Below are 13,625 nucleotides of genomic sequence, written 5' to 3'. Positions count from 1 at the left end.
GTAACACTATGGCAAACTGATCCATGCCGTGATCCTGCTCATTCAATCTGGAAAAAAAATATTACCACTAGGTGGATTGCCTGCATCTTCTGAATTCATGGCCATCACCTACTGTCAACCATGAACCAGATGGAGACAGAAAACGCAGTAAATATATCTTTTAATATAGTGGTAAAAATGGTACAAATAGTAAATGTAGTCAAAACATAGCCAGGGTTCAGTAAACAAAGCGGGTAGTCAGTGCAAGCCAGTAAATCAGGAAGCCAGAGATCAGCGTATTTGGAGACAGCAAAACAGGATCAGGAACCAGAAGGGATGTCAGCCACACAAGTCTTTAACAGGAACACAGCAGAGAATCTACAGATATGTTGACCAAGGTGAAGGCATGGGAGAAATGAACCAGGCAGTTTAAATAGCCAGAAGGGGCTGGCTGACAAGCGGAAAATGATCACCAGGTGAGGCACTGTGGAACGATAAGTGCTGGCAATTAACCGACAGCTGAGCACTGAGAAGGGAGGGCTAAGCCCAGCCCTGGCACACTGGCAAGGAAGGGGTTAACATCAGGGGCAATCAAATGGTTAAATGTGTTCCCTATGTGTGCTTTCTAACTGTAGGGGGAGTGCTTTGATGAAAGGAAAACAGAGGTCCGTGTTTCTGTTTAGCAGAAACACATGATCTCCATTTTCCTCTCAGGTGTTCGGCCTTGTTCACATAGGCAGACCACCATTCTGCCTCTCTACGAAGGATCACCGGGGTTTCCAGTGGACCTGGTGATTGGCTCCCACTGTGTCCAATCATACATGAACTATCTGAATATGTTTTTATATGTAATTTTCATATGTCTATGAACTGTTCTTCTTCCAACATTTACATTATGTAGTGGCTTTTAATGTATTGCATACTGAGTACCCTGCTTTATGTGAATAAAGTCATTAAGTCACTATATATATTTTGTTCTGTTTAGCTGCCACTTGCCTCATGCAAAGTCCCAACTTCCTTTCTATTATTAATTTGAATCAGGGATGGAGGCACATATTATCATATGTATTCCTCATTTAAAGTCTCAAACCTTCCCCCTTCCTCCTTTTTTGTGTCCAATCACAGCGGATGCAGGGCTCCAGGAGCATGCGTGCGCCCCAGAGCCAAAGAAGATGATCACATACAGGTACGCGATTTTGTGCTTAAGGGCCACCCTGCCACAATACATGTACATGGGACAGTCCTTAAGTGGTTAAGTGGACGTGGCAGGGTGTGTCTTAATGCCTACATACTTTTGCTAATAGGTGTCCCTCATTGCCAAACAGTTGGGAAGTCTTTGGAGAAGGGGGTCCTTTCATTCATCTGCCTGTACGCTATTCATAGAATGGCAGCATGGCAGAAGTAAATATTTACTTTCTTCTATACAGGTCAGCTTTTCCTAGCAATTTCAGACTGGCAACAGAATCACTTTATTAGAGTGGGATGAAATAAGTATAGCAGTTGACAAGAAAAGTATAGAAAAAATAACCAGTGATTAAAATGGAACACTTTTGCTTTTGATTAAGAAAGGGTTAGAAACTGGTTTCTAACAAGGTTTCAGTGCTGTCTGAAAGCCCAGTGGGATGACCTTCCCCTATTTCCTGTCCTGGTGACAAGCCTGCCTTACTCTTAGCCAGCTTGTCCATACGGGGTGCTGCTCCCCCCAAACCACATGCCTAGCCCCTAATCTACATGCAGGGCACTGGGTGCATGGATTCCAATCAGGTTTTTTTTTTTTTTTTTTGGAAGCACATGATTAGAGCCTGAGGCTTCAAAAAAGGGTGAGCTCAGGATGCAGAGCACTGCGCCCAAAAGCCCATTCAGTGTGTGACAATAGTGAATTAATATTTGCTATTGTCTTCCCGATTCTCCTCAGCCAATCAGGAAGCGGATCCTGAGGAGGAGCACTCGTATTGGAGCATAAAAGGTAGAGGAGGAGGAGACACAGGGGAAGCCGCCACCCAGAAGAAGCACTGCCCACGACCTAGATGGGGTATGTGCGTCAGTTCTAACCAACCGGGGGGGGGGGGGGGTTTACAGGTCAGATAGAGCCTGTCTCTTTTCCTGGCTGGAAGACATTCAGCATCATGTAGCGCTTTCTTCCAAAGTCTAAATACCCTGGCCCTTTTATTCATTGGATTTCAGTCCTTTCTCTTTGGAGGCTCAGCATCACATGTGGGCAGTTTGCCTAGGAACTACCACTCCTCCCAACTCACATTCATCCATTAGGACATTTTGATATTTGCACAACTCTTCCCAACAGCCTGCCAACTGCTTCCAACAGAACTAAGGACTCTTAAGAAGAGAGGCAGGGGGCCGTGGTGTTGTGAGAAGTACAGAGACTCACAACAGGAAGAGAGAAAAAAAACATCCAAAGTGAGGGAATTCCCCCTGCTAGTCACCAGGGTCAGAAGAACTAGTTTCCCATTGGAAGATTTCACTACACTACTTTTCTTTCACTCTCACTGATAATCACCAGAATAAGGAGAAGGTAAATCTCATTAGTAGGTATGAAGACTGCAAAAAAAAGACCTTACAGGCGTTGTTAATCCCTTTACACTCTATCAAAAACTACCTTTAGCCATAACCAGTAGGAAAAACTGGAACCTTTGTTAGGTTTGGATTGTTGTCTGTGTCCACACTGGGGTGGTTATACTCACTTCTGGTCCTGAAGGCATTGGTCATCAGAGGGAGGAAGTGAGGGAACAAAATCAACCCAAGATGAACAGCATACAAACACCACACAGGTTATCGCCTTTCTACACACCTCCCAAAAATGAGAAAAACTGTTTAAGTGCACTTTAAGCTTTTCACTACCCGAGGCATGTTTTAATTTCTTTTTGCACACTTGGTAAAAGTGTGCATTTTTTGCTTATAAACATATTTAAATTTCCAGAACATATTTCTGATATTGGCACAACTGTTATCCAAATGTATATTTTCTTTAGAAAATTAACTCAAATGTTTTTTTAGTGCACACAAATAATAAAGTTTTCAAATGTTATTAAATCGAAACTCAAGTTAATAGATACCAAATATGTCAAGACCTAAAATTACATTTGTCTTTGAAATGGCTGTAAACTATGGCACTTAATAATCCATTGGTGACACTTTTAAAACCTTTATAGCTCATCATCAAGTTAGGATTAAGCATAATAAACTAAGTTAATAATTTTCTCTTACGCTGTGTACCTACCATGTGTTGAATAATTGTCATTACAAAAGCCCTACCTGTGTATATTTTTATATGCATGTGTGTGGAGGAAAGGGGCATTGACATTTTTTTTTTTTTAAACAAAACTATCACTTTGACAAGGGGTTGACAATGCCCTTATGTGATAGTAATTTTCTGGTGACAAGTCATCTTTATTGAGATATTAGGGGTCTATTAGATCTGTAATTTCTACTTTGTCTCAGCCACAGTAGATGAAGGACAAATTGTTCTCAATATGCTGTTTTCTACCCACAATGGCCAGGATCTGACAGCTTTAAAACCTGAAGTTGAATCCTGAACTGAACTTACCTTTTAATTTCCTCCCACTTTCCATTTTGACTACAGGGAAGAAAGTGAAATCTCCCCAATGGTATACAGAGGGCATAAAATCTAGAAGGCATTTTAACTCTACATTTAAAGTTTTGGCTTTAGATATACTTTAATTTTGCATACCAGTTAGAATACTAACCCCCTTCTGGATTCCTCTTTTAGTCCACTTGGATTCTGCCCTATTTGCTCTTCTACTTTCTCTTGCTTCTGGGTTTTCTTACGAGCCAAGGCAGAAATCAGCCACTCATCTTCCTGAGGCACAACAATGGTCTCGGCGCTGGTGCCTCTTGGCCGGGGTAGAAGCTCACCAGTTCCTGGCACAGGTGTAATTTCACTAGCTCTTGGCACAAACGTAGTCTCAGTGGTTCTTGCCGGTGGTGTAGCCTGACTGGCCTTTGACTGGGGTGTAGTCTGGCTGTTTCTTGGATGAGGAGTGGTTCTGTTATCTGGTTTTGTCCCAGATGGGGGACGTCCAACAGAATTTGGCATTACTACAGATGTCGGGGATGGTTCTTTTAAAGGAACAGAAGAAGACAGATCTGGTACATCATCATCTTTAAGTCCCAACCAATCAGCCCCACTCTTTGCACCATGAGCTGGACTTCGAGCTACTGGAGTGGCAGTGAGCGACCTTGCATCAGATTTCAAGTTTTCATTACCATCCTCAGAAAATCTGTTTGCAAATCAAGAGATAAAATGCAGCTTCAACAGACTCATAGATTATGGAGGTTTATAAAGAAACATGATTCAAAGCTCTTTAACCAACATGTCCCTGCTCTTGATGGATTGACATTCACCCATGGAAGCATTTTGATATTTGCATAATTCCTCCTAACAGACAACCCACTGCCTGCATCAGGGCTGAGGGCTCTTGAGTGGAGTACTGACGTAAGGTACAGCGATTTTTCTTCATGAAGCAAGCATGTACAGCACACTGAAGGCCCCTCCCACCAGCTATATTCTTTCTGCACTGCATAGAGAAGCATATAAAACCACTGATGACACCACTGAGCCTAAAAGAAGGTATGTAATGAAAAAGGAAAGGTTTTATTTAGAATTTTTATTAGCACTTTGATAAGGATGAGCCAGAGAAGGCAAAATATAAGAAGTAACCATGCAAGGTGAAAGTTCAGACTTAGTGAGATATATATATAATAATAATAATAATTTTTTTTTTTTTTTATAACAAACATGTCATACTTACCTGCTCTGTGCAGTGTTTTCGCATAAAGCAGCCCTGATCCTCCTCTTCTGGGGTCCCCAGTCAGCGCTCCTGGCCCCTCCCTCCTGCCAAGTGCCCCCCAGAGCAAGCAGCTTGCAATGAGGGGCTCTGTGTGTCTATTCACACAGAGCCGTGGCTCAGCCCCACCCCATTCCACTCCTCATTGGCTGCAATTGGCAGCAGCGGGAGCCGCACATGGGCAAGAAGGCTCCAGCTCCTATCAACAGACCAACTTTCACAGAGTCTGTTCACTTCCCGACGGCTTGATCAGCGAGCCTGAGCCCCGCCAGCAAGCCCTCGCCACCCGAGGAATCATGTGTTGGAAAACGGAAAGACAGACAGACTCCCAATGAAGCTCACAGCATATATGTTTCAACCGGCTGCGAGGCGATCCCAAGATGGCGCAGCGACCGACCTACGGGATGCAGCATACATGGCTCTTTCCTCACCCAGAGTTGAGCTCCGGTCCCCAGAAAACAAAGGGCGATCTATCACAGCCCATATGCACTGTGATCCCTGTGCCTGCTGGGATATACTGTACAGGTCACATATCATTCACAAAAAGAGGGGGTGTACCTAGTGGCACATCATCAGGAGGCCTGCTGGCTGAGTCCAGAAGAGCTGACATCACACAAGAACATGGCGATGCGAGATCCGATCGGTGGCAGCAAAGAGAAGGATTTCAGCAGGACAGTGCTGGATCTGCTGGGTGGGCGAATACCTGAATTGTGCATAACCCTTGAAACCTCCGGGCACTTTTTCTCAGGAAGGATGTACTGGAAATGGAGCAAGTACAAAGAAGGGCAACAAAGCTAATAAAGGGTCTGGAGGATAATAGTTATGAGAAAAAGTTGCGAGCACTGAACTTATTCTCTCTGGAGAAGAGACGTTTGAGAGGGAATACGATTTCAATTTATAAATACCGTACTTGTGACCCCACAATAGGGATAAAACTTTTTAGTTGAGTTGAACAAGACGCGTGACACTCATTAAAATTAGAAGAAAAGAAGTTTAATCTTAAACTACGTAGAGGGTTCTTTACTTTAAGAGCGACAAGGATGTGGAATTTCCTTCCACAGGCGGTGGTCTCAGCAGGGAGCATCCATAGTTTCAAAAAACTATTAGATAAGCACCCGAACGACCACAACATGCAGGGATATACAATGTAATACAATGTAATACTGACATAAAATCACACACATAGGTTGGACTTGATGGACTTGTGTCTTTTTTCAACCTCACCTACTATGTAACCCAGTAAGCAGGAGTTTAAAAAAAATGGGTAAGGGAGAACAGGGTGAAGATCTGCTTTAGACTGGGTTCATACTTAAATTCGATGTGGCTCACAGCAGGGTTCTGGTGCGTCCTGGTTCTCCATTTCAGGCCCAAATTTTTTCCTGAATTTGGCACTGCATTCCTGTGCAATCCACTCCGCAACCATCCCCGAAATATGTGAACATGCTCCATTGAGAGCCAATCACAGTCTCCTGTCATGCAAATTGGACAAGGGGAAACCCGCATCCAACTCGCACTAGTGCGAACCCAGCCTCAAAAATCCATTCAAACCTTAAAGCGGAGGTCCGCCCACAAAAAAATTAAATAAGTCAAAGCCAGCAGCTACACATACTGCAGCTTCTGGCTTTTAATAATAGAACACTTACCTGTCCTGGAGTCCAGCAATGTCAGCACCGCAGCTGATGTTTCCATCAACTGTCGGGTGCTGCTGCCGCCATTGCGAGTAAGGAAACCCAGCAGTGTGGCCTTACAGCTTGACGCCGGGAACCCTACTGTGCATGCGTGAGGCCCCGCTCCTCTCTCCTACTGGCCTGGCGACAGGAGGAGGAAGAGGAAGCCTCTCTGCGACGTTATGGGTCGTGGTGCGGACTCTCGGAATTGGTAACAAGACACCTGTACAAGACAGGTATCCTGTCCCCCATCCCCCTGAAAGGTGCCAATTGTAGCACCAGAGGGGGAGAGGAGACAAATGAGCGGAATCTCCACTTTTGGGTGCTGGTGAGACGTGAAACAACAAGAGATTGAATGACAAACTGAGTAGGTTTGGTTTATAAAAAGAAAACAAACAGTTTAGCAGCCCAGTATTTCAAGTACCTGACTGATGAACGGCGAGATGGGCGTCCTTCAGGGCTCATGGCTATTGTAGGTTGGTAGGAACCAAAAGAAAAGTTTTCATCGTTCAATGGATCCTCTTTGTCTGTTAAATATAATGCCCCAATTACATTTTAATCTAGTGCATCCTAAAAAAAATAAAAATAAAAAAATATATTAAAAAAAATAGAGGGTTGGCTTACCAGCCATTTTCTGGTACTTAGGATCCAGTTTGAATTCTTTCTTCCCACCAGTTGCAGGCCTCTCCAACAGTTTAGGTGAAGTTCCCCTTCCTAATAGTTCATCCATTTTTAATCGTGCAGGCTTTACAGTAGTGCTGAAAAATTTGAAAAAAAAAAAAATCCTATTTCACTGTATAACACATGGGACAAAAGGCAAGGATTATACAATTAAAGAAGAACTCCAGCCTTTTTTTACCTCCCAACCCCCCATCCTCATTTATCTTCTATTAAGCCCCATCTTCATTTTTAAAAAAATTGCTTTATACATGCTTTTAAAACTGGCCATAGATGGATCATCTTTTTTTGATCAGCCAGCCGGGTGATCAAAAAAAAATAATAAGTGGATTACCCTATCAACACATTACCCCACTCACACATCCACACAAATTCCTCCCTGCTGCACTGTTGTATTGGAACTCTTCTGCAGTCAAATTACACCCATCAGTGCTGCAGCCAACTGACTGTAGCACTGATTGAACAAAACATTTCCCAACATTGCTATTCTAATGATTGACTTCTCATGAATTGGAGCAGGCATAGATAAATCATGAAAAATTCCGCCGGTCTCTGCTGAATAGGATGAAATTCAATCAATCAATGGCCAGCTTTATCCTGCAGGCTTCCAGCCAGACTGGTGACTTCACAGGCCCTCCTTCTCTGGCTGCGGGTGATAATAAATGTGCATGATGATGCTCCCACTGGGAGTTAATCATGGGCAGCCCAGGCTCACAGGATGTAGGTTGAATGACATTAGCTCTCATTTAATACAGAAGAGAACCAGAGGCCAGCTGATGAAGTGGGAGCAGAGGGCATCTGTAACAGAGAGCTGAGCAAAAAGTTGTTGTTTTTTTTTTAACAGGAAAGAGGAAGTATTAAAAAAATTAAAGTAGAGTTTAATCTATAACTAAAGGCAAAACTTTAGTTAGATTAGAGAACCCCTGTCGGGTTTTTACTGCCGTCTATGCCCCAGTTAGGAAGAATCACCCTCTCTAGTTGTCCTATTTACCATTATCACTGAAAGTGAAAGTATGAGAAAACATTTGGGTTGTCCCTAGAAAAGTAATAGAGGGGAAATATCACGATGGAAACACTAGTTCTGGTGATTTGGGGGGCCCCAATGGATTCCCTTAGTTTGCAGGGATTTCCTCTCACTTCCTGTTTTGGCTTTGGGGCAGGAAGTTATGGTAGATCTCACCAATGTAACTCAGATGGGAAAAAAAGAAAACAAATCTGACAGGGGTATAACCTTCCTTACACTATCCGAAATGAGAATAAAAAAAATTAAAAAAAATAATAAAAGTTTTGCCTATAGTTCTACTTTAAGAAATATGTACCAGCATTAAATGTGCTTAAAAAACAAAAACAAAAAAACACACATATTAAAGCGGGATTCCACTGTCTTTAACCTTTTTTTTTTTTTGTGGCATACTGACAAACATTAGTATTATGAAATATAACACTTACTTTTTCTTTTTTTCAAAACAGCAGCATGCCGTTTTCTCATCGAAAACGATTTTATAAAACCGTCTCCTGACGGTTGTCATTTTGCCTGTGGGCATGTGAAGCCCACAGGTATCCTCTTCCGGGAGAGTGTGCTGCTAAAAGACCAGCATGCACCGCCCGTTCGATAAAAGATCTCGCGCATGCGCAGTCAGCGCAATATGGAGCGCCGTCAACCGCTCCGGTTGCCAACGGGTGTTGTCGTCGGAAGTCCCGCCCGTTGTGATGGCAACGGAGATAAACAATGAAACAAAGAGAACGTGGGTGTCGTGATGACGTCACTTCCCTTCTCTTCCTCGCGCGAGATCTCGAGCCTGGGCACAGCACAGACTCCTGGGGAAAAAAAAACGATCCCAGGAGCCCCTGCGGCAGATAGGAAGAAGTGACCTGCCGCTGAAGCCCCGCCCCTTTCCGCATCGGCTCCGCCCCTTTCCGCAATCTCCAGAGGCAGAAAATTTAAAATAAGAAAAGAACAGAAGAAGACAGCTGAAAGGTAAGGGGGTTACCTAGCGATTAGGGAAGGGGGGGGGATCACATAGACCTAGGACTGTAATTTAGGGTGGACCTCCGCTTTAAAACAGAAATACACAAGGATTATCAGCCATGAAAGGCAATTCGATATTCAATATAGAGTAAATAATCAAAAAATTTGCTCTGGGTCGTATACAAATACACGTATGCAAGTGTTCCAGTTTTGGATTTACAGATCTGCCAATTTTTTCTGCAGAGTTTAAAAAAAAGCATGCCCTCAAAACATCCTAGGAAGAAAACGTGGCACACCTGGTATTCAAGCAGGTGCCCCATAGCAATATGACTATGACAACACAAGCCCCCTTCTATGTTTTAGGTTATAAAGAACTACAATAATCAAGAAGAGATTTTGTTTTACAATGTAATCATCCTTGTCCTTGGACACATCTCTTCTCCTTTTACAAACACTCCATAATCTAATCCCTCTGCCTTTCTGAAAAAATTGCCCATAAAATTTGGTTCAAGACCTCAGATGCACGCAGTGTTCTTCTAACCGCCAGGCTTTCCTGGACTAAAACACTGTTGACGTTTACTGCCAACTCCTGGATTTAATAAATGCAGAGAATTCGGGAGAATGCTTTTTTTTAGAGTTTGGTCCCCGTTTTATGGTCCCACATTTTCAATATATGGCCATTTTATAGAAGACAATGGGGGTTATTTACAAAAGGCAAATCCACTTTGCGTTTCAAGTGCACTTGGATGTGCAGTCACTGTAGATCAGAGGGGGACATGTAAGGAAAATAAAAAACAGCATTTTAGCTTGCACATGATTGGATAATAAAATCAGCACAGCTTCCCCTCATTTCAGATCTACCCCTCAGATTTACAGCCACTGTACTTCCAAGTGCACTTTTTGTGCAATTTCAAGTGTACTTTGCAGTGGATTTGCCTTTTGTAAATAACCCCCTATGCCTTATTCTTACCTGTCTACTTTCTGAGAACTTTGTGGTCCATCGCCAAATCCCAAAGCATCCATGATATCATCTCCATCCTCTTCAAAGTTCAGGTCATCCCTTCTTCGAGTCCCTAGGTGTGGTCTGGATTGGGTTCTTGTTGGGCTGACAACTGATGGGTCTGCATAAAGTCCATTCAAAACATAAAGAGAGAATAGCAAAAAAAAAAGAAAAATCGCCAAAAACTTCAATCATAAGAACTGGATATATACTGAGGTGAACAAACATTCCACTTGATCTATTTGCATTATATATTGAAACAAACTTGTCAGTCTTTTGTAGGAACTGGAGGTCTCAAACGCAACCCCTTTACAGTAAAATTTTCAAGCATAGAGGACCCTAAACCTCACCTTTCAGGGTTGGTTATTCTGATTATATAAAAAAAGGCTTGGGAGATGGTTCCCATAGAAGTCCAAAGGGATCTACTGTTCAACTGTGCCAGGGAAAAGAGGATTTCTGCTAGAGTTCAGCAAGGTCCAACTGAGATTCAATCCATCTATGGGCACGCTGGTTTTATCCATGAATCAACTTGGGTAGAACCAGTCGGTCAGCTTTTTTACATGCGATTACTGCCAGCGGCTATAGTCGTTGGAAGTAATCATTGTGTCCATCTGGCCTGGGAAGGCTCCCCCACCAAACGAACACAAAAGCACTGCGGGAGCAATTCCCCCATTCACTCTGACTCTTACCTAACAATGAGAGATGACCTGTCTGACCTATCTGGTATTAATAAAGCTTGTTGCAGAGCTTTATGCCTAAGGTTGTGTTCACTTTTATACGGCAAACGCTCCGACATTGGGAGCTCATGTCACATCATGACGTGTGAAAATCAATGTATCCCTAAGGAAGCCATCTTACTTGGTCCAACAAGTCGCTCCGACTTTGAAAATGCTCCCTGCACTACTTTGGTCTGACTTTGATCCTACTTCAGCCCATTGAATATCACTGAAGTCGGATCAAGGTCGGATCGCAGTCTTAACTGATCCGACTTTGGCATGGGACTTGTGCTCTGATGATCTTGAAGGGGAACTCCACACCAAATTTAAAATAAAAACCGACATGGGTCCTCCTCCAAGAGCATACCAGGCCCTTCGGTCTGGTATAGATTTTAAGGGGAACCCTCACGCTGAAAAAACGGCGTAACCATACCAAACCCTTATCCTAGCACACAGCCCGGCAGGCCAGAAAAGGGGGTGAGGACGAGCAAGCGGCCCCCTCCCTCCTGAACCGTACCAGGCTGCATTCCCTCAACATGGGGGGGGGGGGTAGGTGCTTTGGGGCTGGGGGGCCTGCACCCCCCACCCAAAAGCACCTTGCCCCATCTCCAGAAGAGAAGAACAGAAGACGGCAGCGGCGACAGAAGACCGGGCCACTGCTTGTAAAAGAGCTAGAAGAAGGTGCGGTGGCCCGGCAAGAAGAACCGAAGAGGGGGACAAGACCCCCAAAGTCGGAAGAAGAGGGCAGTGGCGAAGAAGAATGCCGGGCTCCTCCACTAGTAAAAGAGCTAGTAGAAGATAGCGGAGGAGTCCGGCGAGAAGACCCCCGAAGACGGAAGACCCCCGGAGCTGTGCAATAAACTATTTTAACCCTTGTGTGTTGCCTTTTTTTGTACATTTTTTTTTCACAGGTGAATGGTAGGGCTACATTGTACCCCATACTCATTCACATAGGGTGGGGGGCCGGGATCTGCGGGCCCCCTTATTAAAAGGGGGCTCCCGGATTCCGATAAGCCCCCAGACCCCGACAACCAACGGCCAGGGTTGTCGGGAAGAGGCCCTTGTCCTCATCAACATGGGAACAAGGTGTTTTGGGGTGGGGGGGCCGTGCGCCCCCCCTTCCCCAAGGCACCCCCCATGTTGAGGGCACGCGGCCTGGTACGGCTCAGGCGCTCGCTCGTCCCCACCCCCTTTCCTGGCCGGCCGGGTAGCGTGCTCGGATAAGGGTCTGGTATGGATCTGGGGGGGACCCCCACGCCATTTTTTCGGCGTAGGGGGTTCCCCTTAGAATCCGTACCAGACCTAAGGGCCTGGTATGCTCTCAGAGGGGGAACTCATGCCATTTTTTTTTTTTTTTGGCGCGGAGTTCCCCCTTCAGAGCTCATTCTCTGATTGGCCACGGTAAAAGTCGCCTGGCCTGGGGGCGACTTAAAGTCGTGTTGTAAGTCGCCCCAAGTCGTGTTCAAGTCGTGTCCAAGTTGCCTCCAAAAGTCGTGTTGAAAGTCGTGTCTCCCCTGTGTGAACCGGCTCTAAAGGATTCAGAGAAGGATTAGGATAAAGTGCTGTGGTCAGATGAGACCAAAATTGAGCTCTTTGGCATTGACTCGACTTGCCATGTTTGGAGGAATAAAAAATGCTGACTATGACCATCCCTACAGTCAAGCACAGAAGTGAAAACATTATGCTTTGGGGTAGGTTCTCTGCTAAAGGTACAGGCCGACTTTGCCACATTGATGGTCCAATGGACAGGGCCATGTATTGTAAAATCTTGGATGAGAACCTTGTTCCCTCAGCCAGAACACTGAAGATGGGTCCTGGATGGGTCTTCCAGCATGACACTGACCCAAAACATAACTCCAAGGCAACAAAGGAATAGCCCAAGAAGAAGCACATTAAAGTCATGGAGTGGCCTAGCTAGTCACCTGGCCCTAATCCTATAGAAAATTTAAGGAGGGAGCTCAAACTTCAGGTTGCCAAGAGACAACCAAGAAACCTTAAGTATTTAGAGAAGATCTGTAAAGAGTGGACTTAACCCTCCTGAGATGTGTGCAAACCTGGTAACCTTACGTCTGTGCTTGACAACAAGGGTTTCTCCACCAAGTACTAAGTCATGTTTTGCTTGGGGATCAAATTATTTTACTCACTGAACTGAAGATTTGTATTGTGTTTTCTTCTGAATTTTTGAATTTTTGGTTGATATTCTGTCTCGATCATTTAAAATACATCTATGATAAAAATTATAGACCCATAATTTCTTTGTAAGTGGGAAAACGTACAAAATCTGCAGGAGATAAAAAAAAATTTTGCCACTGTATCTGTATTAACGGCTTTTTTTCCTAGGTTTATATATAAAGAAAAGTTACTTTGGAATTCTTTTATAGACAGTCATCTTGCATTTTCCATGTGTTACCACAGAGGCAGATTAATAGGAAATTGTTTCTATGCATATGACATGCAACAGTAGGATAGAAAAGGTTTCTTAAACAGGGTTTGGTGGTTCCTCTACTACATTTTTATTCCTGCAGATTACTTACCATGGGTCTTTGCTGATACAGGTTCTGATATTCCTGGTTGAGATTCCGACTTGGCACTAGTAGCTTTTGACTTCTTAGGAAGACTAGCATCTTCATCAGGCAGAAGACCTTCAAGTGGGTCATTTAGGTCTTTAACAGGAAGGAAGGAAGAAAGGCAGAAAGAAAGAAAAATAAAATTATATGAACCCACAAAAAACAGTGGTGGAATTTTCACCATATCAATTAGAGTTTAGCACATCATCACTGTGCTTCACAAGGT

The 13,625-nt window shown here is 43.9% G+C and overlaps 1 protein-coding gene across 4 annotated transcripts in view; it reads right to left on the bottom strand.

Moving 5' to 3' along the window:
• FBF1 (Fas binding factor 1) overlaps positions 1 to 13,625 on the bottom strand; it is a 141,398-nt gene that overhangs the window by 101,586 nt on the left and 26,187 nt on the right. For all 4 annotated transcript variants that reach the window (XM_077459368.1, XM_077459367.1, XM_077459365.1 and 1 more), the window contains 5 exons: positions 13,367 to 13,495; positions 10,087 to 10,237; positions 7,094 to 7,227; positions 6,894 to 6,996; positions 3,702 to 4,235 (listed from right to left, as the gene is read on the bottom strand). In XM_077459368.1, coding sequence (XP_077315494.1) covers positions 3,702 to 4,235; positions 6,894 to 6,996; positions 7,094 to 7,227; positions 10,087 to 10,237; positions 13,367 to 13,495 — 1,051 coding nt within the window. The remainder of the gene's footprint in view (positions 1 to 3,701; positions 4,236 to 6,893; positions 6,997 to 7,093; positions 7,228 to 10,086; positions 10,238 to 13,366; positions 13,496 to 13,625) is intronic.

The sequence above is a fragment of the Lithobates pipiens genome, unplaced genomic scaffold, assembly GCF_037356315.1.
Source record: "Lithobates pipiens isolate NorthernLeopardFrog02 unplaced genomic scaffold, aLitPip1_a1.2 Scaffold_28, whole genome shotgun sequence".
Lineage (NCBI taxonomy): Eukaryota > Metazoa > Chordata > Amphibia > Anura > Ranidae > Lithobates > Lithobates pipiens.
This window is presented reverse-complemented; position numbering and strand designations above follow the sequence as displayed.